This window comes from Scyliorhinus canicula, chromosome 6 (assembly GCF_902713615.1).
Source record: "Scyliorhinus canicula chromosome 6, sScyCan1.1, whole genome shotgun sequence".
Classification (NCBI taxonomy): Eukaryota; Metazoa; Chordata; class Chondrichthyes; order Carcharhiniformes; family Scyliorhinidae; genus Scyliorhinus; species Scyliorhinus canicula.
The window spans coordinates 109,758,604-109,784,778 of NC_052151.1; the positions used below are offsets into that span (position 1 = coordinate 109,758,604).

General features: G+C 43.0%; 1 protein-coding gene across 2 annotated transcripts in view; it reads right to left on the reverse strand.

Annotated features, from left to right (window-relative positions):
- Nucleotides 1-211: 211 nt before the first annotated feature.
- Nucleotides 212-26,175, reverse strand: part of tnfrsf21 (tumor necrosis factor receptor superfamily, member 21) — a 115,146-nt gene continuing 89,182 nt past the window's right edge. For both annotated transcript variants that reach the window (XM_038799887.1, XM_038799888.1), the window contains 2 exons: nt 3,748-3,955; nt 212-1,633 (listed from right to left, as the gene is read on the reverse strand). In XM_038799887.1, the coding sequence (XP_038655815.1) occupies nt 1,404-1,633; nt 3,748-3,955 (438 nt within the window). In that variant the 3' untranslated portion in view covers nt 212-1,403. The remainder of the gene's footprint in view (nt 1,634-3,747; nt 3,956-26,175) is intronic.

Genomic DNA, 26,175 nt, shown 5'->3' on the forward strand with positions numbered 1-26,175 from the left:
CCTGCCAAGGCCCGTCTGTTGTTCACCCACCAGTGGGGCAGATGTACGGAAGAAAACAAGATCAATGTGACAACCGCAAGTTCCCATGTCTGAAAGAGACTGCCTGGGAAAAACAGCAAGCCATACTGAATGTTCCGTTACCATCTTGATAGATAAATTGAACTAAAATCAGAGCATTGACCTTCAGTCTCAGGACAAATCACACTCTTCATTGTGGAAAAAAAAGCAGTTTGAACTTTTATTAGGTTGCATCTTGTTAATTGATATATTGAGTGGAATTAAATGCAGCACAATTTTACCAGATAATAATAAACACTCAATTCTTTGTACCCTGAATAAATTAGTATCATCCTAGACCGGTAACAGACTTGTTCCGAGTAGTTTTTAAAAAAATACCAAAGCAAGCATATCCTTTTCCACCTTTGCTGAGCAGATTGCTAAAAATAGTTTTGTTCTCTTTCACATACAGCAAATAGTAGGTGACAGTATCAGTACCGTTAAAGTTGTCAAAAGATCTCCATTCGAGCTCGATATGTAACCAGCTAGATAATCCCAACTGGTGAAGCAACTGGTCAACATTTCCTCTTTTGGAAATAGAACCACAAAATAGTTCACGTCGTGAACAGTATTCCCCCAGCTTTGACAATTTTAATACAACATCCTGGAATCATTTTATAGCATTCTATTTAGCAGTTTTAGTCAATTTCTATTTTATCCCCTTTTTAAACAGCCATTGAAAATAAGTGTAAAAGTTAAAGTTAACTAGTACAACAGCTTGCTTCAAGTACTATGTTGATTATTCAAGCTCAAGAATTTACGTATCATTGTGTGAATCTGAGCTACTTCTGCAGCCATTTCAGCAGCAAAAAAGTAAAACAAGTCAGTAAAAGATCAAGAGCAACCTATGTGGAAAAACAAAATAAAAATGATTTTTGCGTTAAAAAGCAGAAAAAGTGAACATTTAGCAACCAGACTTCAGCGCACTTGAGAAAAATAAATTGAATCAAAGCAGGCTCCATAGAAGACATCACTATTCCAAATTTACTTCAGGAATTATTTAAAAGTTAGTGCATGAGTACACAGATTAACCCATATCAGTTAAATACAATATAAAAAATGCACACAATTTGCCTCGGAATGGTATTTTAGTTAACAAAAATAAACAATGAAAGGAGGATCAAATTACTGGCGTCTACATGCCAGATGGATGCCATGCTTCTAACAATGGAAGCAAGCTTCCAGTTCCAGGGTACAAAGTGAATGACCCAAGAACATCACCACTTTCATGGGCGAAATGCCACATAGAGCCTGAGCAAGTTCAAGCTTTGTTTTATATTACTGGCACTGATCAGCCATAACCACCATCAATAAGTATGATCAATTACATACAATGCTACACAAGATTAAAGGAGGTCAGGTAAGTGGCTATAAACAGAGTCCAGGAGTTTCTGGCTGGCGTCCTGACTCTTCCCTCCCGCGATCTCGAAGAGCTTGTCCAGTTTGTCCTCCGCGTGTGGAATATCCTCGATCATCCCAAGCTCCTCTTGGTTAAGAATGTGAAGCGTATCGTCAAATATAGGCTGCAGGTCACAGGGATCCAAACGTACCTGTCGTAAAATGGTGTCTTTCTTCTCTGCAATTTAGGAAAAAAAAGAGGATATTTAAGCTCACCGGAATGCTTTGAAATACTTCCCTCCAAAATAGGTCCCGAGAGGAAACATTAGTGATTTTGGAGTTTCCCTTTAAACCAAAAATTCTCTCACTCTTGTCCCCCATCATAAAAATATCATAAAAGTCCTGCTAGAAAACAATTTCACAGATGACCTCCAATTCCTCACCCCCACAGGGCCCAAACTACATGGAAAGGCAGAATGGGCAAGGCTAGACATGCAAACATTACCAGGCTGTTCAATTCTGAGGACATCACAGTTAAACAGCCACTGACATGAGTCATCAGAATTCCTCTTTTTTTCTGCTCCTGAGCCCAGAGTCACAGGGTTCAATTGTACCCAGTTCAGATCAGTTCATGAACCAGAGGCCAGTGGTTATTCCAAAATGACCAGTTTCTTTACTAAGTGGTCGTCAGGTAAGGCTTTTAAGTTTTTAAAATCTGTTTCACTTCCTATTGCATCTTCAGTCTTTATCCAGGATATAAAGGCAATTCAGATTTCTATTTTAAACTTGGGATTGCTGCTTATAGAACAGTACAGCACAGAACAGACCCTTCGGCCCTCGATGTTGTGCCGAGCAATGATCACCCTACTTAAACCCACGTAACCCGTATACCCGTAACCCCCATTAACCTTACACTACGGGCAATTTAGCATGGCCAATCCACCTAACCCACACATCTTTGGACTGTGGGAGGAAACCGGAGCACCCGGAGGAAACCCACGCACACACGGGGAGGACATGCAGACTCCACACAGACAGTGACCCAGCTGGGAATCGAACCTGGGACCCTGGAGCTGTGAAGCATTGATGCTAACCACCATGCTACCGTGAGGCCCCTGCTTGAATTAATTATTTTGCTGAAGTAAGAAAAAAAGATCCTGGTGGCAAATTCCCAAGGAGAGAAGAAGCAGTGTAACAAGATATGGTGACCAGGACCCCACCGATGTCTATTACAGGTTTTTTAAAGGTATTGACTATCACTGAGGTAATAGTTTTAAAGCTGCCCCTACCATTGCAACTGCAAGTATTTGTGGAGAAAAGGTTGTTACTGGCTTCCGTAGGCATCGGAGTGACTGCCGAAAGAATCATTGCACAAGTGCCTTGGAGAAACAACAGATTGGGGCTGGTGGCAACTACTTTTTAAAATCAGCATCATTTGGGATGGTTGATTTGCAGTTTTAATTGTGAATTTAAGACTATAAGATGTAGGAGCAGAGGTAGGCCACTCGGCCCATCGAGTCTACTCCTCCATTCAATGAGATAATGATTGATCTTATAATTCTCAACCCCACTTTCCCACCTTATTCCCATAACCCCCGATTTCCTTACTGATCCAAAATTTGTCTATCACAGCCTTGAACGTACTTAATGACCCAGCCGCTACAGCTCTTGCAGTGAAGAATTCCACAAACTCGCTACCCTCAGAGAAGAAATTTCTCCTTACCTCTGCCTTTACTCTGGCGACCCTTTACTCTGAGATTATACCCCCTGATCAGTGTCTCCCACAAGGGGGCTGGTTTAGCACAGTGGGCTAAATAGCTGGCTTGTAATGCAGAACAAGGCCAGCAACACGGGTTCAATTCCAGTACCAGCCTCCCCGAACAGGCGTCGGAATGTGGTGACCAGGTGCTTTTCACAGTAACTTCATTGAAGCCGACTTGTGACAATAAGCGATTATGATTCTGACACCCTCTTCACGCAGGAAAAGCCCTCCATGCCTGGAAACAACATAGACAAATTCAATGTTCTTTTGACTGCCTCCAATGCCAATACATCTTTCCTTAGGTAAGGGAACCAAAACTGTTCACAGTATTCCAGGTGTGGCCCTGTATAGTTTTTAGCAACTTATTTAAAATACGATCATAGTTATCTACAAAACTAATGTTGCACATGAAATTTTATTGAATTAAATGGTAGCTCGGAATAAAATAGGAAAGCATATTAAACAACAGATGACATCATTCTCTACTTTAAATGAGGTTTCAGTTCTGTATCTTCAAACTGAATGCAAACTCCGCAGCATAAATAATAGATGAACTTTTAGGAACCATTATAAATACAATGCAGTTTTACCTTTGGAAATGAAAGATCCAGTTCTGCTGAGAACTGATGATGAAGTACTGGAAGTTGAGTCACAGCGAAGGAGGGGTTCTGATTCATCAACAAAGAACACTCTTGTTTTGTCAGCTGAAGATGGCTCAACGGTTGTGTTGGGAACGGCAGGATTTGGAGGAACGCCATTTTTGCTGCCGAGAACAGAGACAAGCTTCTCGAGATCCAGCTGGGAAAAAAAGATCATTTCAGATTTCAAAATGGTTGCTGGATAAAATAGTTTGAATCAAAATGAATCTGAGCACAGGCACAAAAGGAAACAAATAATTTATTATTTAAAAAAAAAATTAAAGTACCCAATTCTTTTTCCCTAATGAAGGGGCAATTTTGCATGGTCAATCCACCTACCCAGCGCATCTTTGGGTTGTGGGGGGTAAGACCAAAGCAGACACCGGAAACAAAGAATTTAAATAGTCATAATTCTTTCCTCAGCCTAGAAGATTAGCGCAGTTCCTAAACCTGCCTTACATTACTCAAGATTACAATGAGATTATGAAATGGGAGATTTGTCTTTCAAGCAAAGACTACAAAAATGGTGACATTTCTGCCTTTCATCAAATTGGTACCTGATTTCTTTTTTAGGTGGAGCTGCAAGTCAGGAATTACATGCAAACTGAACAGCAGAAGCAGCATGCTGTAGACCAAGCTGAGCAATCCTCCAACCAAGATCGGACAAAAGCTTGTGGTTCTGCCACATATCAATCATGAATGGCAGTAGACAATTAAACAACTCATCGAGGAAGGTTCCAAAGACATTACCATTCTGAACAAAGATGAAACACAACATGTTGCGCAAAACTGAAGCAATTTCAACCATTTTCAGCCAGAAGTGCCAAACAGACAACCCATCTCGACCATCTTCTGTGGTGGCTAGCATCACAGGCATCAGTGCTCGATCAACTCAATTCACTCCATGCAGTATCATGGAGCAGCTGAACATATTGGATACAGCAAAAGCTACCAGCGCCGACAGTGCCCTGGCTGGAGTACTGAGCAAGTACCAGTCGTGTCCCGAGTGAAGCTGTTCCAGTATAACCACACCATTAGCATCAATCAGACAATGTGGAAAATTTCCCAGGCAGTCATGTCCTGTCCCACAAAATGTAGGACAAATCCAACCTGGCCAACTAACCACCTTGTCAGTGTATTCACAATCATCAGCAGAGTGGCAGTGCTATCGAGCAGCACGCAGAAATAACCTGCTCACTGATGCTCAGTTTGGGCTCTGCCAGGGCCACTCAACTCTAGACCTCACAGCCTTGGTTCAAAAGAGATACGAATTTTTAACAAATGCTTATCAGATTATTTGTAGTTCGGAAATTGTGCATTTTACAGCTTCGACGTGAAGATGTAAATAGGAAGATTTAAATTACTTGTGTAATTTCTCCAGATCACAGAGGGTTTTGAAAGCACCTTGTAAACAAGGGAAGATTTCAAAGTGGCCGTGTACTTTTGGAAAAAGTTTAAAATTAAACCTAATTCGTTCACATTTCTATCTGGGAAGAGGACATTCGTGTCATATTGCCATGGAGATGATCTGTGGGGATTAAAATGTTTATTTTGTTGGGCCGTTTTCACAGCTTGAGGGGCCTGGAGAAAGCAGTGAGAGACTGGAAGAAGCTAGGACAAAGAAAATAGAGGTCATTAGGGACCTGGAATTTTCTAGATTTAGAATCACTACGCAAGAATTGTGAATGGGGCCCATGTTCAGAAAAAGAAGCCCAAATTAATGAGAATTGAAATTGTCAGATCTGCCTAATGAATCCAGTGGAAGAGGTCGGCGGCGAAATCCTCAGATTGAGTGAGTTTTGGAAGTCGAACTGCCAGACTGGGAAATTTAGGAGACTCACCGTGAATTCTTGGGACCCGTGACAAATTGGCTTGGTTCGAGGAAAGTTGAATGACCACACACAAAACTACAGAAAAAATAAAATGGGATTTGAAATTTAACTTAAAAGTGGAACAAGGGAGTTATATTTAGAATTTTGGTTCAAAGTATAACTTATTCACAGGGCGTAGAGTTAAATTAATAGTGCCTATTCTTCTTCTCATGTGTGATACTGTATAAGATTTCCTTGCAAACATGAAATCTTGCTGTGTCGTCTATTCAGTTCATAACTGAAAATTCAAATTTATTTTTAAGTGACCAGTCTCTCCTGAGGTTGTTACAAATTCAAGGAGGGGTGAAAGTGACTTTTCTTGACATCAAGGCAGCAAGTGTGAGCTGAAGTGGAAAGTAACATTCATGCCACACAAGTGTCAGGCAATGACCGTCTCCAACAAGAGAGAATCCAACCATCTCTCCTTATCCTTCAATAAAATTAGCGCCGCTAAACACTCCATCATCAACATCCTGGGAGTTACCATTGACCAGAAACTGAACTGGACGAGCCATATAATAACTTTTATTAGTGTCACAAGTAGACTTACATTAACACTGCAATGACGTTATTGTGAAAATCCTTTAGTCGCCACACTCCAGGGCCTGTTTGGGTTCACAAAGGGAGTTAAGAATGTCCAATTTACATAACAAGCACGTTTTCTGTGACTCGCGGGAGGAAACCGGAGCACCCGGAGGAAACCCACATAGACATGGGGAGAACATGTAGACTCTGCAGAGAGTGACCCCCAAGCGGAAATCGAACCTGGGACGCTGATGCTGTGAAGCAACAGTACTAACCACTATGCTACTGTGCCACCCTGTGGTATAAATTAATTATTTTTCAAAATCTTTTCATTGGCATTTTCAACATTAAATTACATTGACGTCTGTGTTTATTATACAGTGCAACCTAAAAAGGCTCTTATCATACTTCACTTTCATTAGATTGCTGCCATTTAGTTCGCGTGTCCACCCCTCCTGCCCCCGCCCCACTTTCCCAAATCCCTCCTCATTTTCCCCCCGCCCATCCCCCTTGCTATCTTCCCTGGTTGATACGGGGATGTGCTCCCCCTTTTCCTTGCTCCCCTCCCCTTCTCCCTTTGTTGGCTTCAGCGGTATTGGATTTTTTTGTGGGTGAGTGAGGGGGATGGGGCGTATTCCCCTCTTCCCCCGTGTTGTTCCTCTTTGCTGGTCTCTGTCCCCTTTCACCCCCCCCCCCTCCCCCCCTCCCCCCCTCCCAGGTTGTGTCCCCCTGGCATAGCTCCTTGTCTTTTGTTTTTTTTTTTCCTCTCTTCAATCCTTCCAGTTCTCCCTCTACTGGCTGTTGTTGGCCTCAAACAAGTTTTGGAACAGACCAACAAATTGCCCCGGTGCAGTAAGGAAGCCTTCCTCCGACCCTCGGATGGCGTATTTTATCTTCTCCAGGTAGAGAAATTCCGAAAGGTCAGCAAGCCAGTCTACAGCTGTAGTTGGTGCTGCTGATCGCCAGCCGAGCAGGATTCTCCGTTGTGCGATGAGGGAAGCGAAAGTTATGGTGTAGGCCCTCTTCCCCATGTGTAACTCTGGCTGCTCTGATACCCCGAAGATTGCCACATTTGGGCTTGGCTTCACCCTTACCCCCAGAGAAGGCTGTCCCGATGCCGGCAAGTTTGGGACATGCCCAGAACATGTGGATGTGGTTGGCCGGCCCCTCTGGCACCGTTCACATTTGTCCTCCACCTCCGGGAAGAACCTGCTTGGGTTCTGGTCAACTGTGCTCTGTGAGAGGGCAGCACGATGGCGCAGTGGCTTAGCTCTGCTGCCTCATGGCACCGAGGTCCCAGGTTCGATCCCGGCTCCGAGTCACTATCCTGTGGAGTTTGCACATTCTCCCCGTGTTTGCGTGCTGTTTTGCCCCCACAACCCAAAGATGTGCAGGCTAGGTGGATTGGCCACGCTAAATTGCCCCTTAATTGGAAAAAATTAATTGGATACTCTAAATTCATTTCTTTTTAAAAAAAGGTGTGCTCTGTGTACCACTTTGAACTGCATGAGGCTGAGCCTTGCGCAGGAGGAGGTGGAGTTGGCCCTGCTCAGTGCTGGAGTTGGCCCTGCTCAGTGTTTCGCTCCAGAGTCCCCAACCCACTTCTGTCCCCAGTTCGTCCTCCCATTTCCATCTGGTTACATCCAGTGGTGTTCGGGTTCTGTCCAGTAGTTGTCGGTATATTTTCCCACAGAGTCCCCCCTCCTTACTGTCCGTGTTCATAAGGTCCTCTAATAGTGTAATCTGCTGGGCCCTAGGGTATCCTACTGTCTCAGTGCGTAGGAAATGTTTTATTTGTAAGGGTCTCATTTCCTGTCCTATCACCAATTCTAATTCCTCCAACAATTCATTCAGCTTCGCTAGTCTGTGCCACACGTAGAAGTCCCTAACTGCCAGGGTTCCCCCGTCCTGTCTCCATTTTTAAACGCTGCGTCTAGCATGGCTGGGGGGAATCTGTGGTTACTGCAGATGGGGGCCATAGAGGATATCCCGGTCAGCCCAAAATGTTGTCTTAGCTGGCCCCACGTTCCCAGTGCGGCCGCTATCACTGGCCTTGATGTGCATTTTGCAGAGAGGGGTGGGAGTGCTGCTGTGGCCAGAGCGTATAGGGTCGTTCCCTTGCAGGAGGCCTCCTCCATCTGTACTCATTCCGAGTTGGGCTCATGCACCCATCCCCCCACACTTTCCGCTGTTGCTGCCCAGTGGTAATATTGCAGGTTTGGCAGTGCCAGGCCTCCCTTAACTTTCCTCCTTTGCAGTGTTGATTTGGGGACTCTTGGATTCCACCCCCCCCTTCACACACACACACACACAAATGCTATAGTCAAGCTACTGAGGTTCTGGAAGAAGGCCTTGGGGTCCTATGGTATAAATGCTGTGGCTACAAGAGCAGGTCAGAGGCTGGGAATTCTGCAGCAGATAACATCTCTTAAACACCCCCCCCCCCCCCCCCCCCCACACACACAAAGTCAAGGCACAAGTCAGGACTGTAAGGAATTTTAGCCTTTTGTTTGGATGAGCAGTATTGAAGCATCTTTTGTTTTACCTACCGAACACACCTTTCAACAGATACCATCCAGAACAAAAGCAGGTAATTTTATCAGCACCCTATCTATCACCCTAAACATCCAAACCCTTCACCACCGTATGCAGTGGCAACACAAGTAGCATCTACAAGATGCACTGCAGCAAATTGCCATGGCTCCATAGACAGCACTTACCTGACCTCTACCATCCATAAGAAACAAGGGCAACAGAAAGATGGCAAAAGCATCACAAGCAAGTTTCCCATCAAGTTAGAAACCATCATCACACGGAACTATATTCTCATTCCTTCACTGTCACTAGGACAAAATCATGGGACGGATTCAGGGAATAGGAGTTTTTGAATGTGGTCCAGCAATTTAAAAGAAATAATGTGGCCCAGATCCTGAAGACCCATGATCAGGGAAACTAGATGAACCAGTTTCTTGTTCCTTTTTTTTTTTGCTGCTAGTGTTTACATTTGAGATTATAAGTGAAGAATCTAAAAGTCAAGCATAATTGTTTACCCGGAGGATGGCATATCTCTGATAAGTAGATTAGCATTTTATGACAAGTATTCACTTCCTGCCAGAACTGTGGGTTTCTAGTTCTTTGAGTAGCACTTAACCAGAAGGAAGTTGAAATGATTCAACATTACTCAAGGAGCATGATGTACTATTTCCCAAAACATAGGCTGAGCGCTTCTTCAACTTGGGTGTTCTAAAACATATATTGTAAATTAAGTCCCTGTTCAGGATTTAGTTGCTTAAACCTAATTTAAAGGCTGTCTATATCAGCTAAACATTAGCAGTGTCCTTGCACTATGCAATATCAATTCACTTATTTTAAACTTCTGAACATTGGATTTAGCAGCTAACTGATTAAATACTTAACAATATCACTACTGCTGCTGCTCAGATATTTAGGTCTCCCAGCTTTTTCTATGACACAAGGTTACTTTTAGACACGCAATGCCAATGTTTCCCAGACACTGGTTATCAGGGTACTCAGTAGTTTCACTGCACAATAGAGCCAGCACAATATATATTCTAATGGAACTAGTGCTGTACCTGGTGCACAAAAACTGTTTATCAGAGGCAGTGTTGGAAATTGCAGATCAGTTCACATTTTTAAACCATAACAATGCTGTGTTCCAACAAGCTATATTATGGTTGGGGCAGAGAAGGATTAAACATAAAAGAATAGAAAATCTAAGTCAGTATTTTCCCCTTACCTTGAATAAAGACACACTATACATTACTTTATAAATTAATCACATTTATAAATCATGTAAATAACATTGAATTTTGAGAAACGTTGCACACCTAGCTTTCATCTGTGGTGGTGGTGGTGGAGGGGAGGGGGGGGGGAGAAGGAGGTGGAAAAGCAGGTGACAGACTGTAGCCAATTAAAGTGACAGTTGCTGGCGCTCTTCACATGCTGTCTGGATTTTCCAGGTAGTGGAAACTCCACCACACCTGCCCTCCCTCAGATGTGGCTGTGGCCCATAAATGGATGGTGGTGGCCTCCTGGCGGCAGGCTGAGGAAATCAGAGGCGCTTCCTACTAAGCAGCCCAGCATCGATGCATTGAATGGAGGGGGCTATAGCTGCTGCCCCAAGCCATCCTGTGGAGATGTTCCACTTTGCAATGATGGCCTAGCAGCTGTGGCCACAGTTTATTTTGTATAATGCACAGGTCTTCAGAGGGCGTCTTCATCTTGAGGCGCTCTCACTGTCTCCCATCAATGGACGTATCACCCACCTCTCCCATTGGTCCAGAGCCACAGAGACTCTTCCAATGCCCTCCTGCCCAGCCGCCATCATTAATTTGACCGCTCACCCCCCCCCCCCCCCACCCCCCCCCCAGGGTGTCTCACTACATCTGGGAAATCAATGCAGCATCGGGACTGGTCATGGGAATTAAAATTCAGTCTTTGCCGCCAATCAGCAAACAAATCTGCAGCAGTCTTAAGATGGTCTGTTTTCAGTCGCCAACCCTCCTGCCTTACAATAAATCGAACCCAAAATATCAGTGGTAAATAAAACATTGCAACGTAGTGTTTTAATATTGCTTCAAGAGTGTTGTAAAACAGTGAGACTGGGGACAAAGTGTCGGCTATTGGGGGGGGGGGGTGTCAATCAATGCAGGGGAGGCCCCTCGCGATCGGAAATATACTAACATTAACTTTCTTCAAAATTGGAGCCATAAGACCCATTAGTACGACAATAATCAGAAACATTAGGGCGGCATGGTGGCGCAGTGGTTAGCATCGCTGCTTCACGGTGCCGAGGATCCGGGTTCGACACCGGCCCATGTTCACTGTACGTGTGGAGTTTGCACATTCTCCCCGTGTCTGCGTGGGTCTCACCCCCACAACCCAAAGATGGGCAGGGTTCACCACTCTGATTTGCCCACGCGAAATTGCCCCTGAATTGGAAAAAAAATAATTGGGTACTCTAAGTTTATAAATAAAATTTAAAAATAATCTGAAACATTGAAGCTCAGGAACAAAATTAAGGAGTTTTGAGGAAAATAACTTATGAAGTGATAGCCAGCAAAATTTATATCAGACAAATTTTGCTTCACCAAGTGCCTGGATTTGGAAGAAGCAGTCATCTCTAATGGATGTTTAAAATCCTGTCTAAATAGCTGGATTTCCAGAACGTCTCAATTAAATATTTGGAGATGTGCAAGACGCTGGTTGCAAGGGCATCAAAATTGGTTAATTGACAATAATCAGTGGGTACTAGTTGAGAGTGATACTCGGTTGGAGATAGCACGATTAAAATCTCCGTTGAAAAGTAGGTTTTAAAAGCTCAGTTGAAAAGTATGATTTCAGGAGAGGATTAGTTCACCAATGGTGGGGCAAAGGTGGTGAATTTAAGGGAGTCAAGGGTTTTGGGATGGACGTTTAGGGTGAGGGGTAAGCAGGAAAGTGGAGTTAGGGACACAATCAGATCAGTCATGATTTTGTTGAATGGTGGAGCAAGCGCGAGGAATGATATATATACTTAGAGAAAAATAAGTTAATACGAGACAAGTCAACATGGCTTTGTCAAGGGCAGGCCATGTCTGTGAAATTTAATGGAGTTCTTGGATGAGGTGACACAGGCAGTGGGTGAAGATAGTGCCATAGATGTTGTATATTTGGACTTTCGGAAAGCATTTGATACAGTGCCACATGGCAGGTTGGTTAGCAGATTAAAAATGTTTGGGATTGATGGGTCCTTGGCAGCATGGAGCAGAAGTTGGCTGAGAGATAGGAAACATAGGGCAAGTACAGATGGGCATTTCTCAGACTAGAGACGAGTTGAAAGTGTTGTTTCCCAGGGTTGGGACCGTTGCTTTTTCCGATTTATATAAATGATTTAGAAGTGGGTGTTGAGAACAAAATCTCTAAATTTGCAGATGGCACTAAGCTAGGGAGAATACGGAATTGTGAGGATGACGTGGAGTGATTTCAGAGGGACATTGATAAGTTAACCAAATGATCAGACACCTGGCAGATGAACTTCAATGCAGCAAAATGTGAGGTAATGCATTTTGGTACAAGAAACATGGGGAGACAATATAGGCTCAACAGTACAATTTTGAGGGGAGTACAGGAGCAGAAGGACCTTGGTCAGGGTTCAAGTGCATAATTCTCTGAAGGTGGCCAGGCAAGTTGAAACAGTTAAGAAGGCTTATAACAGCATCCTTGGGTTTATAAATAGAGGCATAGAGTATAAAAGCAAGGAAGAGATACTACACCTTTACAAATCATTGGTCAGAACACATTTGGAGTATTATGTTCAGTTCTGGACACCTTATTTAAAGAAGGAAGTTAAAGCCCCGGAGAGAGTGCAAAGGAGATTTATTAGAATGATACCAGGAATGAGGACTTTTAGATACAAGGAAAGATTGGAGCAAGGAGAACAAGAGGCAACCTTATTGAGGTGTTCAAAATTTTGAACAATTTTGACAGGGTAAAGAAGGATATTCTGCTTCCACTAGTTGGTATGTCAGTGACTCAGGGGTCACAATTTCAAGATGGTCAGCAAGTGAGTTAGGACCGAGATGAGGAGAAGCTTTTTTACTCAGAGTTGTTGGGGTTTGGAATGCGCTAACTGGGTAACTGGGAGAGTGATGGAGATGGATCCCATAAGAAGTTTCAAAAGAGAGCTGGATATATATTTCAAAGTGATGAATTTGGAGCGCTACGGACATCGGGCTGTGGAATGGGACCAGCTAGGTTGCTCTTTTGGGAGCTGGTGCAGACACAATGGGCCGAATGGCCTCCTTCTGTGCTGTAAATAACAATCAAAATAGCCTCTCTGCTCCTTTATGTACAGATATTAAAAGAACACAGGTCTTGGGAGAGTTATAAAACTGCAGGATACTAAAGATGGGCAAGGGCGAGGCAATAAAGGATTTGAACACTGGGATGAGAATTTTAAAATGAGAGGTGCATGGGAGACCTGGAGACAATGTTGATCAGCAAAAACAGACGTACAGCAGTAAGGTTTTGATGTGCTGAAGGTTTGAGGGTAAAAACTGGAAGCATTGAAATAGTTCAGTCTGGACATGACAAGACAAATGAATGAAGGCTACGGGAGCAATTGAAAGAAGGCAGACAACTAACTACACTCGGAGAAAAAAATTCTCGGTCCCCTGTAGGATGAAACATCGATCCGGTATCTACCCGGTCAGGTTTCTGAAGGACCTTACACATTTCAATAAGATCAACTCTCATTCTTCTAAATTCCAATGGGTATAGGCTGAAATTATTCAAATTTCAAGTTTTCTTCATAAGGTAAGCCCTTCATCCCAAGAATGAGTTGAGTGAACAGTCTAATGGAATTATATATTTTTTCAAATAAGGAAACCAAAATGTACACAAGTGTTCCAGATGTGGTCGTATTAAGACCCTGTACAGCTGCAGTAAAATTTTGCTACTTTTACATTGCAGTCGACTTGTAACATACCCAATCACATTTTCCCCAATGACTTTGGTCTTCCTAAACTTTATACTCGGCTGGATATTACACAAGCAGGCTGTGGACAAGATTTAAACTTGTTTCAACACCTCCCCCACTTGTATATATGTTGTAGGGGTGTTGGGGGGGAAAAAAAGAGTTTTGGTATAAATATTTTGCGAACCACAAGATAAATACTTTTCACTGTACCTCAGTACACGTGACAATACACAAATCCAATCCAGTGTGTGTGTGTGTGTGTGTGTGTGTGTGTGTGTGTGTGTGGCATTGAGGCAACGTCATTGGACGAGTAATCCACAGGCCCAGGCTAATACGCTGGGAACAAGTTTTGTGCAAACAATTAATGAAGAATATTTCTTAAAGAGAAAAATAACACGACAAAAGACGAATATGTAATGCTTATGAATAACCAAACATACCCTTTTATCGAAAGTTACCTATTGTTCCCAAAATATACCCACTTTCCCCGAGCTCCCCAAGACACCCTTTTTCATAAACAATATCCAATTTTAGTAACTCCAGATGTGTCAAATCCAGTTAATGGTTACCACACAATACCAGAGGTGACCAAACCTGGGAAAACATCTCTTCTTGGTTCAGCGAAGGCACAAAACTGTGCCCTTTTGGGGGAAGATACTCTGCAATCTGCTGTGGCTTTAAAGGTTAGCTAGAACAGGCCTCTGTAGCTCAGATCACAGATGGAACTGGCCTGTCGGGCTGTTAGATGGAAATTCCCTTGCCTCTTCAATGAGGGTGCCAACAGCTAAATTGTTCAATCTCTTTGATAGTCCCCTGTGGATTCTGCTGTCTACTTCATTCAAATTCCTTGCCTTGAGAAGTTACCATTGATAACTCTAGCAAATAATGTTTTTGATATGGCCATTCGCACTTCAATGTCTCTCGACTCCTGCTAATCCTGTTACTGGGAAAACCGCATCTCATTACTCTTCTATGCCTGCTAGTGTCGTTACTGGTTTGTTATTTTATTTTCTTCTCAAATTCATTGTTAATCTCACACATACCTGACACTTGGTGATGGTGACCATGACAATCATCATCGATTATTGTTAAAATCCACCTGGTTCACAAATCAAGAAAGAAATCTGCCATTCCTTTTTAAAAAAATATAAATTAAGAGTACCCAATTATTCTTTTTTTTCCCCAATTAAGGGGCAATTTAGCATGGCCATCTTTGGGTTGTGGAGGTGAAACCCACGCAAACATGGGGAGAATGTACAAACTCCACACGGACAGTGACCCAGGGCCAGGATTCAAACTCGGGATCTCAGCACTGCAGTCCCATTGCTAACCACTGCACCACATGCCGCCCAGGAAATCTGCCATTGTGACCTGGCCAACATGTGACTTTAGACTCTCAGCAATGTGATTGACTCTGAAAAGGCCTAGCAAACCACTCCATTCAAGGACAACAAAATGTTGGCCGAGAATGTGCTCCTATCAGCACCCTTCTTAGCCTTGATCACTGCCCTTTTACATTCCCTTTATCTTTCTGTCCACAACATCTTTGTCAATCTCCACCTATCGCTGGCCCTCTATCCAGCCCATTGCTCCCCCCCCCCCCCCACCCCCCCCCCCCCCCCCCCCCCCCCCCACCGGCACCACAACAGTATAAATCCGACCCTATTTCCTATTCTCTAGCTTTCATAAAAGAGTCATCCAAGCTCGAAACGTTAATGCCCTCTTGCCACAGATGCTGTCAGACCTGCTGAGATTGTCCAGTATTTTATGTTTTTGTTTCAGATTCCAGCATCCACAGTATTTTGCTTTTAGCAAAATGTTGGCCTTGCCAGCAATACCCATATCCCATGAAGGAAGAATCATTTCAATACAAAACACATTAGCACAAAGTGCTCTACAAGAGCGCTACACCAAATTAAACTAACCATGTCCTAAACAGTACATGGAAATTTTCTTTGAGCAAATCTTATTTACCCAGGTTAGTTCAAAAAACCTGACAAAAATAATGACAGTATAATTAGTAAAGATGTAGAAAAATAAAATGCTCGAAATAGAGATAAAATATGAACTTTGTTCCCTCCTTTGGATTGGATTTGTTTAATGTCATGTGTACCGAGGTACAGTGAGAAGTATTTTTCTGCGAGCAGCTCAACAGATCATTAAGTACATGAAAAGAAAAGGAAGTAAAAGAAAATACATAAAAGAAAATACATAATAGGGCAACACAAGGTATACAATGGAACTATGTAAGCACCGGCATCGGATGAAGCGTACAGGGTGTAGTGTTAATGAGATGTCCATAGGAGGGTCATTTAGGAGTCTGGTAACAGTGGGGAAGAAGCAGTTTTTGAGTCTGTTTGTGCGTGTTCTCAGACTTCTGTATCTCCTGCCGATGGAAGAAGTTGGAAGAGTGAGTAAGCCGGGTGGGAGGGATCTTAGATTATGCTGCCCGCTTTCCCCAGGCTGCAGGAGGTGTAGATGGAGTCAATGAATGGGAGGCAGGTTTGTGAGATGGACTGGGCTGTGTTCACGACTCTCTGAAGCTCCTTGTGGTCCTGGGCCGAGCAGTTGCCATGCCAGGATCTGAGGCAGCCAGATAGGATGCTTTCTATGGTGCATCTGCAAAAGTTGGTAAGAGTTAATGTGGACATGCCGAATTTCCTAAATTTCCTGAGGAAATATAGGCGCTGTTGTGCTTTCTTGATGGTAGCGTCGACGTGGGTGGACCAGGACAGATTTTTGGTGATGTGTACCCCTAGGAATTTGAAACTGCTAACCATCTCCACCTCGGCCCCGTTGATGATGACAGGGGTGTGTACAATACTTTGCTTCCTGAAGTCAATGACCAGTTCTTTAGTTTTGCTGACATTGAGGGAGAGATTGTTGTCGCTGCACCATTCCACTAGGTTCTCTATCTCCCTCCTGAATTCTGACTTGTCTTTATTCGAGATCTGGCCCACTATGGTCGTATAGTCAGCAAACTTGTAGATGGAGTTGGAACCAAATTTTGCCACATAGTCGTGTGTGTACAGGGAGTAGAGTAGGAAGCTAAGTACGCAGCCTTGCAGGGTCTGAGTACTGAGGACTATTGTGGAGGAGGTATGGTTGTTTATTCTTACTGATTGTGGTCTGTGGGTCAGAAAGTCGAGGATCCAGTTGAAAATGAAAAAAAATGAAAATCGCTTATTGTCACAAGTAGGCTTCAAATGAAGTTATTGTGAAAAGCGGCTAGTTGCCAAATTCCGGCGCCTGTTCGGGGAGGCTGGTACGGGAATTGAACCGTGCTGCTGGCCTGCCTTGGTCTGCTTTCAAAGCCAGCGATTTAGCCCTGTGCTAAACTAGCCCCAATAACCAGTTGCAGAGTGAGGAGCCAAGTCCTAGGTTTTGGACCTTTGAAATGAGCTTGGCTGGGATTATGGTGTTGAAGGCGGAGCTGTAGTCAATAAATAGGAGTCTGATGTAGGAGTCCTTGTTGTCGAGATGCTCTAGGGATGAGTGCAGGGCCAGGGAAATGGCGTCTGATGTAGACCGGTTGCAGCAGTATGCGAAGTGCAGTGGATCAAGGCGTTCTGTGAGTATGGAGGTGATGCGCTTCATGACCAACCTCTCGAAGCACTTCATTACGACTGAAGTCAGGGCCACCGGACGGTAGTCATTATGGCACATTGCCTGGTTCTTCTTTGGCACCGGTATGATGGTGGTCTTCTTAAAGCAGGTGGGTGCCTGGTTCTTCTTTGGCACCGGTATGATGATGGTCTTCTTAAAGCAGGTGGGGACCTCGGAATGGAGTAGGGACAGGTTAAAGATGTCCTCGAACACCTCTGCCAGCTGGTCCGCGCAGGCTCTGAGTGCATGATCAGGGATCCCGTCCAGGCCTGTCGCCTTCCGAGGGCTCACTTTCAGGAAGGCCGATCCGACTTCGGAAGCTGTGATGGTGGGTATGGGTGAGTTATGGGCTGCTGGGGCACTCGACAGCAGATTGTTGGTTACCTGCTCGAATCGAGCATAGAATGCATTGAGTTCATCGGGGAGGGGTGCGCTGCTGCCTGAGACACTGCTCGGCTTCGCTTTGCAACCCAATGTTGTTGCCACAACTGCCGAGAGTCTGTCTGTGACTCTCTCTAGCTTGGTTTGATATTCTCTCTTGGCATCTTGGATGGCTTTGCGGAGGTCGTACCTGGATTTCTTGTATAGGCAAGGGTTGTTTGACTTGAACGCCTCAGACAGCATCTTGCTTTGATGCTGCCTAACCTGAATATTTTCAGCACTACAACCTGCAGTATTTTGCTGTGATATTGGGTAAAGATATAAATTGATCACTTCCTGGAAAAGTGATTTCAAACCTGAAACTCCTAGTGGAGTCAGATATAAGTTACTATTAAAACAGTAATCATGCTCACTGCAAGAGTTGGCTACCTAATGAAGTTGGCCTAATTTTATAAAGTGATACAGCTTCAAAACAATCGATTTATAAAAACACCAGGCAGTGAAACATAGGTGTTCGCAACAATGCAGTGAAACAACATATTGTAAATAACAAATCTACAAAAATTAACTAGTCAGAAAATGGCAGCTTCTGCTACAAGGTGCAACATCAAATATATGCTCAGGTTTGGAATGAACAACCAATATCAAAGTCACTGCTCTTAAAAAAAATGTACTTGTATGTAGAAAAAGATTTTTTTTCTAAAAGCATTGCTTGCCAGTGTACGTTGTGCTACAATTTAGTAGTTCTGAGTAACCCGGAAGATCTAGGCCATTTCTTTTGGACAACTGTGTATAACTGGATATATCAGTTTTCCACTTAAGACAAGCCACAACCATGTACATTTTACACAAATTGTAAAATGAACCAGGAGGCACAGTTTACTTGATGTAGTGCAAATACACAACTCATTCTCGAATTCTGTGCAGTTAAATTACGATTTATGTTGTGAATCACACACCATGAAGGTCTGATTCTAAGAGAAGTTGTGAGAAAGTATCTCTCACTGAGGAAAACGTAGGGGTGAGAAGAATTGGTTGAAGTCCGTATCACTTGACAAACCTCCGAATAACTAATCAAGAGCATCAGTGACAAGATCTGGCAATAGATCTCCCTCACGTTTGGCCACAACTGGTGTAGAGTCGGATAGCTCATCAGGAAGCACTATATTTTAGGTCCCCTCCAATTAAACGGTTGTACATTACTGACAGTGATGTAATAGAGCAACAATACAGCTTCCGAGACAGTGAAACATCTCGAGAAGACTGTGACCTGCTCTTAGCTGTTGCTTTTTCTGATGTTCAGTCCACTTCCGCCTTGCTGGCTTGCAGTGGACAGGATAGGAGGAAGTTGTAAATTACTTTTAAATACATTGGGCAACAACTTCCCTTTGATAGGAAAGTTCTGAGATCCACCCTCCCTTACTCAAGAACAGCAAAAGCCCCAAGTGACTCCAGCAGCCATGATGTAATAAACTGGAGGAATTTAAGTTAAATTCAGGAAACAAGTTTTCTTTTCATATAAAAAAAATGTTAATGCTTCGAGAAGGTTATTCACAAGGAGGAAGAAACATATATCACATGGGAAGCTATGATCTTGGCACATAATAATAATCTTTATTGTCATAAGTAGGCTTACATTAACACTGCAATGAAGTTACTGTGAAAATCCCCTCATTACCACACTACGGCGTCTGTTCGGGTACACAGAGGGAGAAGTCAGAATGTCCAGTTCACCTAACAAGCACGCCTTTCGGGACTTGTGGGAGGAAACCGGAGCACCCGGAGGAAACCCATGGGGCGAACGTGCAGACTCCACACAGACACATCGAACCTGGGTTCCTTGCGCTGTGAAGCAACAGTGCTTGCTCACCACTGTGTTACTGATACATGCAGCAAACATAATTAATTAACACTAATCAAGTTACAAAATGAATTCTAACAACTTCCACTCAGCAAAAAAAAAAAAAGGCAATCAGAAACAAGCTGGTTATTGGACCAAATGAGAATTGACTCACATTAGCCTGGACATGGTGTTATTTTAAGTACCAATTAAAATATATATTTCTTAACTCATTCACGGGACACGGACAGCACTGGCAAGGCCAACATTTATTGTCTATCCCTAATTGCCCTTGAGAAGGTGGTGAGCTGCCTTCTTGAACCACTGCAGTTCACGAGGTGCAGGTACATCCACAGTGCTGTTAGGGAGGGAGTTCCAGGATTTTGATACAGTGACAATGAAGGAACAGAGATATATTTCCAAATCAGGATGGTGTTTGACTTGAGGGGAACTTGTAGGTGCAGGTGTTCTTATGTATCTTCTGCCTTTGTCCTTCCAGGTGGTAGAAGTCACAGGTTTGGAAAGTGCTGTCAAAGAATCCTTGGTGAGTTGCTGCAGTCAGTCTTCTAGACACCACTGGGCATCAGTGATGGAGTGGGTGAATACCTAAGGTGGTGGATGGGCGAAAAAACAAGTGGAATACTTTGTCGTGGATGATGATGAGTCTCTTGATTGTTATTAGAGTTGCACTCATCCAGGCAAGTGGAGAGTATTTCATTACACTTCTGACTTGTGCTTTATAATGGTGGACCAGCTTTACAGATCCAGGAGGTGAGTAATGCTCCACAGAATCCCAAGCCTCTGACCTGCTCTTGCAGCCACAGTATTTATATGGCTAGTCCAGTTCAATTTCTGGCCAATGATAAACCTGAGGATATTGATATTGGGGAGGAGATTCAGCAACAGGGTGCCACGGAAGGTCATGGGAGAAGGTTGGATTGGGATGGTCATCGCCTGCCGCTTTGTGGCGCGAATGTTACTTGCCATTCAATAACCCAAGCCTGACAATTATGGACAAGGACTTGTTCAGTATCTGAGGTGTCATGAATGGTGTTGAACATTGTGCAGCCATCAGCAAACATCCCCAATTCTGAATCATAGGCTAGTCACAGCACAGAAGGTGGCCGTTTGACCCGTCATGTCTGTGCTGGCTCTCCTGATCATAACCCAATTTCCTCCTAAATGCCTCAAATACATTCTCAGGCAGTGAATTCCAGGTCCCAATTACTCGATGTGTTAAAAAGATTTTCTTCATGTCACCATTGCTTCTTCTGTCAATTACCTTAAATCTGTGCCCTCTGGTTCTTGATCCTTCCACCAATGGGAACAGATTCACCCCATCTACTCACCACAGACCCCTCATGATTTTTAATTATCTCAAAAGAATTTTGGAATCAGATAAATAACACAGCTGTCTCTGGCTGGAGATTTGAACTGTCTGGCTCAGAGCCCCCATATAAAATCTGGCACCATGAAGGTCTCGAATTGTTCATCAGATTGTAAAGCCGTATTCTGAAGAGGCCATTAGAAGAGATTCATTGTTTTTCAATAAAAAAGGTGTCTTCTGCTAGTTCAGAATCTTGTTGCATCTGCTAAATTATGATTATATTTGACATAGACTTGTAATTCCATCGGCATCTACACCTTTTCAAAGGAGGCAGAATGAAGTGAAGTGTTGCATATCCAAAGCAATAGAGTAACACTGTAATTAGGAGGTAGCAGTTAATCGGATATATTACTTTATAAACGGCACACACAGCAAGAGGAAGTTTCTGGTTGGTCCATTTATGAAAGATGACCTTTTGGTCATGAACACAAAGTTATTGCAAGCTGAAATGCAATATAGGTAACCTTCAAAGTGCAAGCACCCAAGAAAGAAATTATATACCACCGCATGCAAATCTAGGCACACTGATAGGCAGCTCACTCAGGTCAGACAGAGTGCACAATTACAAACCAGATGGTGGTGGACTACATTTTGGAGATTCAAAAAAACTATTTTAAGTCACAGCAAAGACTAAGGAGTGTGTTATTTAACTACAAGTAGCTTCAAAACAACAGTGAAGCTAGTAGCTCGAGCACAACTACTGCAGCAACTTAAGGTGAGGGCTGGCACGGGGTTAAACTCAGAAGCACTGCTCCACCATTCACTTTATTGTCTTCCTCAATACCGAAATACATTGAAAGGCATATAGTTCTTGTATTTGCGAGATGAGGTTGCCTTCCGTTTTGTTCCAATAAACACTTTAACAAAGTGAGAAGTGTCAGTTATTGCCAGCTGACCTCTCTGGCACTGAAAATAAACTATTACCAAAATGTGGAGCTGCATTACCTTGGGTATTAATTTTTGAGGCTTTGAAAACGTTCCATTTCAATCACTTGGGAGACTGGAAATCAGAAACTGAATTCCCTATAATCTGTAAAAATGCTCTATCTGTGCATAGCCTGTGTGTGTGTGTGCACCTGAGTGTGAAACACTGTTAAGCCAAACCAACTGTGCAAGGATGAAAAATATTATTTTTAAACACACTCCAAGGGAAAGAATAAACACACCAAAACACACAGATTACAGGTAGTAAGACGACAAATACATTCTGTCCAAGACACCTTGTCATAATCCATCCGCCATGTTTTGCCCAATCTACTAGGGTTTGCATCCTTATCACAGCTTATTTTCTCACTTAACTTTGTATTATCAGCGAATTTGAACACATTACACTTGGTCCGCTCACACAGAGGTCATGAAGCCTTTGAACCAATCCTTGCTGCATTTAATTAGTTATGTTTTGCATAGGGGCAACATGGTGGCACAGTGGTTAGCACTGTTGCTTCACAGCTCCAGGGGTCCCAGGTTCTCCCCATGTCTGCGTGGGTTTCCTCCGGGTGCTCCAGTCTTTTCCCACAGTCCAAAGATGTGTAGATTAGGTAAATTGGCCATGCTAAAATTGCCCTTAATGTCCAATATGGTTAGGTGGGGTTACTGGGCTATAGGGATAGGGTTGATGTGTGGGCTTAAGTGGGGTGCTCTTTTCAAGGGCCGGTGCAGACTCGATGGACTGAATGGCCTCCTTCTGCACTGTAAATTCTATGATTCTATGATCCCAAAAATCACCCATTCATTCCTATACTATTTCTATTTTGTCCAGAAAGTATTTAACAAGGTGCTACATCAAAGGTTACTGCACAAAATAAGAACTTATTTTGCAGATAACATTTTAGCATAGATAGGAGATTCTACCCTTCAGTTCATGGAAACCACACTGGAATATAAAGAATCTGGTTACAGGTATGATTGCCTTGTTCATTCAAATCCCAGATGCACTGTTTCACTAGTTGTGACCTCATCAATTGGGAATTTCAGTAACTTGCTACATAAAAATTGAACTAAAGCAGACAAAGGAAAGCCCAACCAGCCGCAGACGTCATTAGAATTTCCACCACAGCATTTTTTAGGCCGATTTATTTTAATTAAAAGCAAATATAAGGGCTTAGAAAGGGTGGACAGTAAAGTAAACTATTTTCTCTCGTTGCAAACTCCCAAATTTAAAATTCCTATAGTTGAAATTTCGTTAACCAGTGAGTCTTTAAGAATATGGAATCCTTTACTACTAAGAACAGTTAACACAGAGACCTGTCCATCGTACAAAAGGCATTTGAAACAGAGAAAGGTTTCTCTGGGGACAGGACAGGGCAATGAGACTTGTTTGGGTTGTTCTAGTAAAGAGTCAGCTTAGAGCTGAATGACAGTCTTCTGTTCTGTAAATTTCTAATAGCGAACAATGTTGAACAGTGTGTACTCACTGATATTCTCAGTGCAACTAGCCTTTCTCTTTCACTTTTCCTATGTTACATCAGGTCGTCACAATGCTGGTTGTTCACTCCTTCATAAATGATGGTTGATTTCTCAATGCAACTATAACTTGCATAATCACTTTATGTAGGGTATTTGAAACTTAAACGTAGTGCAGTTTGACATTATCATTCATTGCAAACAATATTTTTGAAGTCTGGATTATGTACTTGTTCCCACCTCTCCGGTGAGTTATCAGCAGTGGTGGTTCTTTATGCAAATAGTACCTCAAATAGTGTGTCCTGCCCAGGTAACACTTCTGAGTTTTTTCCTCTTGTTAGTGCAAACAGATGTTGCAGATTTGTGCTTGTGAATCTCACAGTGGTGCCACTCTCCAGTTAACCCTATACCAGATGCTGTTCCAGTTTGAGCCAAAAGATGCAGAGCACGGATCCAGGTACCAGTCTTTGCGACATGCTGTGTTTAAGGTTAGGCTGCATTGTGATTAATTCAACATAAATTATTTTAATACTGTGTCAGAATAAAAAGGCTGACTGTCTTGTTGGACATAGACGTCCTTAAGGAATAACCCTTTGGCTCAGTAGCAGTATTGCAGCCTCCGAGTCAAAGTGCAAGGTTCAAACCTCCCACCAGGTAGCCCAGTTCAATGGAAACCAGCAACCAGTAGGTTTGAATGTCCAGCATCCACAGTCCTCACCATATGGGTTGTGGTGAGATCTTAAAACTCTTTCTGCTATATAGGAATTTTCAGCTGGTATAAAGATAGCTGTGGATGGAGCATTAACACCAGCATTTTAATCAGCCTTGAATCCTTAAACATCTCACACTACAATATTCCGGAAGAACAGGAACATTCAAGAACATTGCATTCTTCAAGTTGTTATTCTGCACTTTAACACAAGGATTCAACCAGTGAGGCACAGAAGTTTCCTACAGTTCAGAAGAAAACAGAATTTGTACTTCATATTCCACCACCAAAAATTCAATAGATCATAGAATTTACGGTGCAGAAGGAGGCCATTCACCCCATCGAGTCTATACCAGCCCCCGAAAGAGCACCTACCCAAGCCCACACCGCCACCCTATCCCCACAACCCAGTCTAACATTTGGACACTGCGTGGCAATTTAGTGTGACTAATCCACCTAACCCACACATCTTTGGTCCGTGGGAGGAAACCCACGCAGACACGGGGAGAACATGCAGATTTCACACAGACAATGACCTAAACCGGGAATCGAACCCGGGTCCTTGGCGCTGTGAAATAAAAGTGCTAACCACTGTGCTACCTCGCCACCCTTCAAATCATACCAGACACTATCATAAATTTCCTTCACGGAAAAAGTCAGCCTAGTTTATCTCGTTGAAACTCAATACTTGCTTTTCATGTTACTTCTGTGTCAAGAATTTAATCAGACCCTCCCAGATTGATCCACCCGATCTCTTAATGGAAATCTCATCATGTATAGTTAGTCTAAAACCCAGAGTCAAAATAGTGCAATAAATTGAAACAAAAAAAAATGTTTTGATACATACATACTCCTAAAAAGTCAATTATCCAATAAATAACATTCAAATACATTGCAAGCCTTTTCAATGGCTAAGCAGTGTGTGTATATTTCCTTGTGGAAAAGTTGGTGGAACCAAGTTCTAAAGGAAATGTGCGTAAACAACATTCTTGTACACGTGTCTCTTGTTAAAAAGTACCATAACCAAGTTCTAAAGGCCATGTTTATAATCAACATTCTTTGCATCATAAATATAGTGATGGAAACCAGTTCTTCTCGACACCTTCAATATTAGTTCATACTGAAGTGTTGCAACAACAGAATGGCCCTGTGAGAGGTGCGCAATGCATTTTCCCCTTCGGGCAAAAATATTAATTTGTTTTAAAATTAAACTCAGACAACACTAACTGAATCATAATTCTTACACAGAGCTTCAGGCAATTCTGCCTCAATCAAATAATTGGAGTTGACTCATCGAAGCTCTGTAACTACAATGGCCACCTTTTGGTCAGGACAAACACATGCCAAAGTGGGAAATTTTCTTTGAAGAAATGCTTTGAGAAAATACAAACTGGCAGATTTTACGTGCAGACAGTCACTTCAAAATGAAACAAGCCAGCAACTGACAGCTGGACTACTTCTGTTGAAAGGATCGTAGATAGATGGTGAAGCAAAATACAATTCTTTTCCTTGATGGCAGGTTCATTAACAGTCTTCCATTTCTGTCCCAGTTAACTCTCTTTTTATGCAATCCCAGGCCTTGATCAAACAATGTCATCACCTGTGTATCTTTAACAATATAACCAACGAACTAATAATGAAATCTGACCAGTTCCTATATCAAAAATTACGAGGTGGCTGTTATAGAACAGTACAGCACAGAACAGGCCCTTCTGCCCTCGATGTTGTGCCGAGCCATGATCACCCTACTCAAACCCACGTATCCACCCTATACCCGTAACCCAACAACCCCCCCCTTAACCTTACTTTTTTAGGACACTACGGGCAATTTAGCATGGCCAATCCACCTAACCCGCACATCTTTGGACTGTGGGAGGAAACCGGAGCACCCGGAGGAAACCCACGCACACACGGGGAGGACGTGCAGACTCCGCACAGACAGTGACCCAGCCGGGAATCGAACCTGGGACCCTGGAGCTGTGAAGTATTTATGCTAACCACCATGCTACCGTGCTGCTGTTATATTACTGGGTCTAGTAATATGTATCGTTACTAGTTGCTGTTGATGCCGATGGTCTGATGGTGTGATCCTGAAGAAACTAATTTATTAAAGTAACAATTGATTATATCCGAGTTCGATACTCTACAGAACTATCTCTAGAAATCAAGTAATTAAAC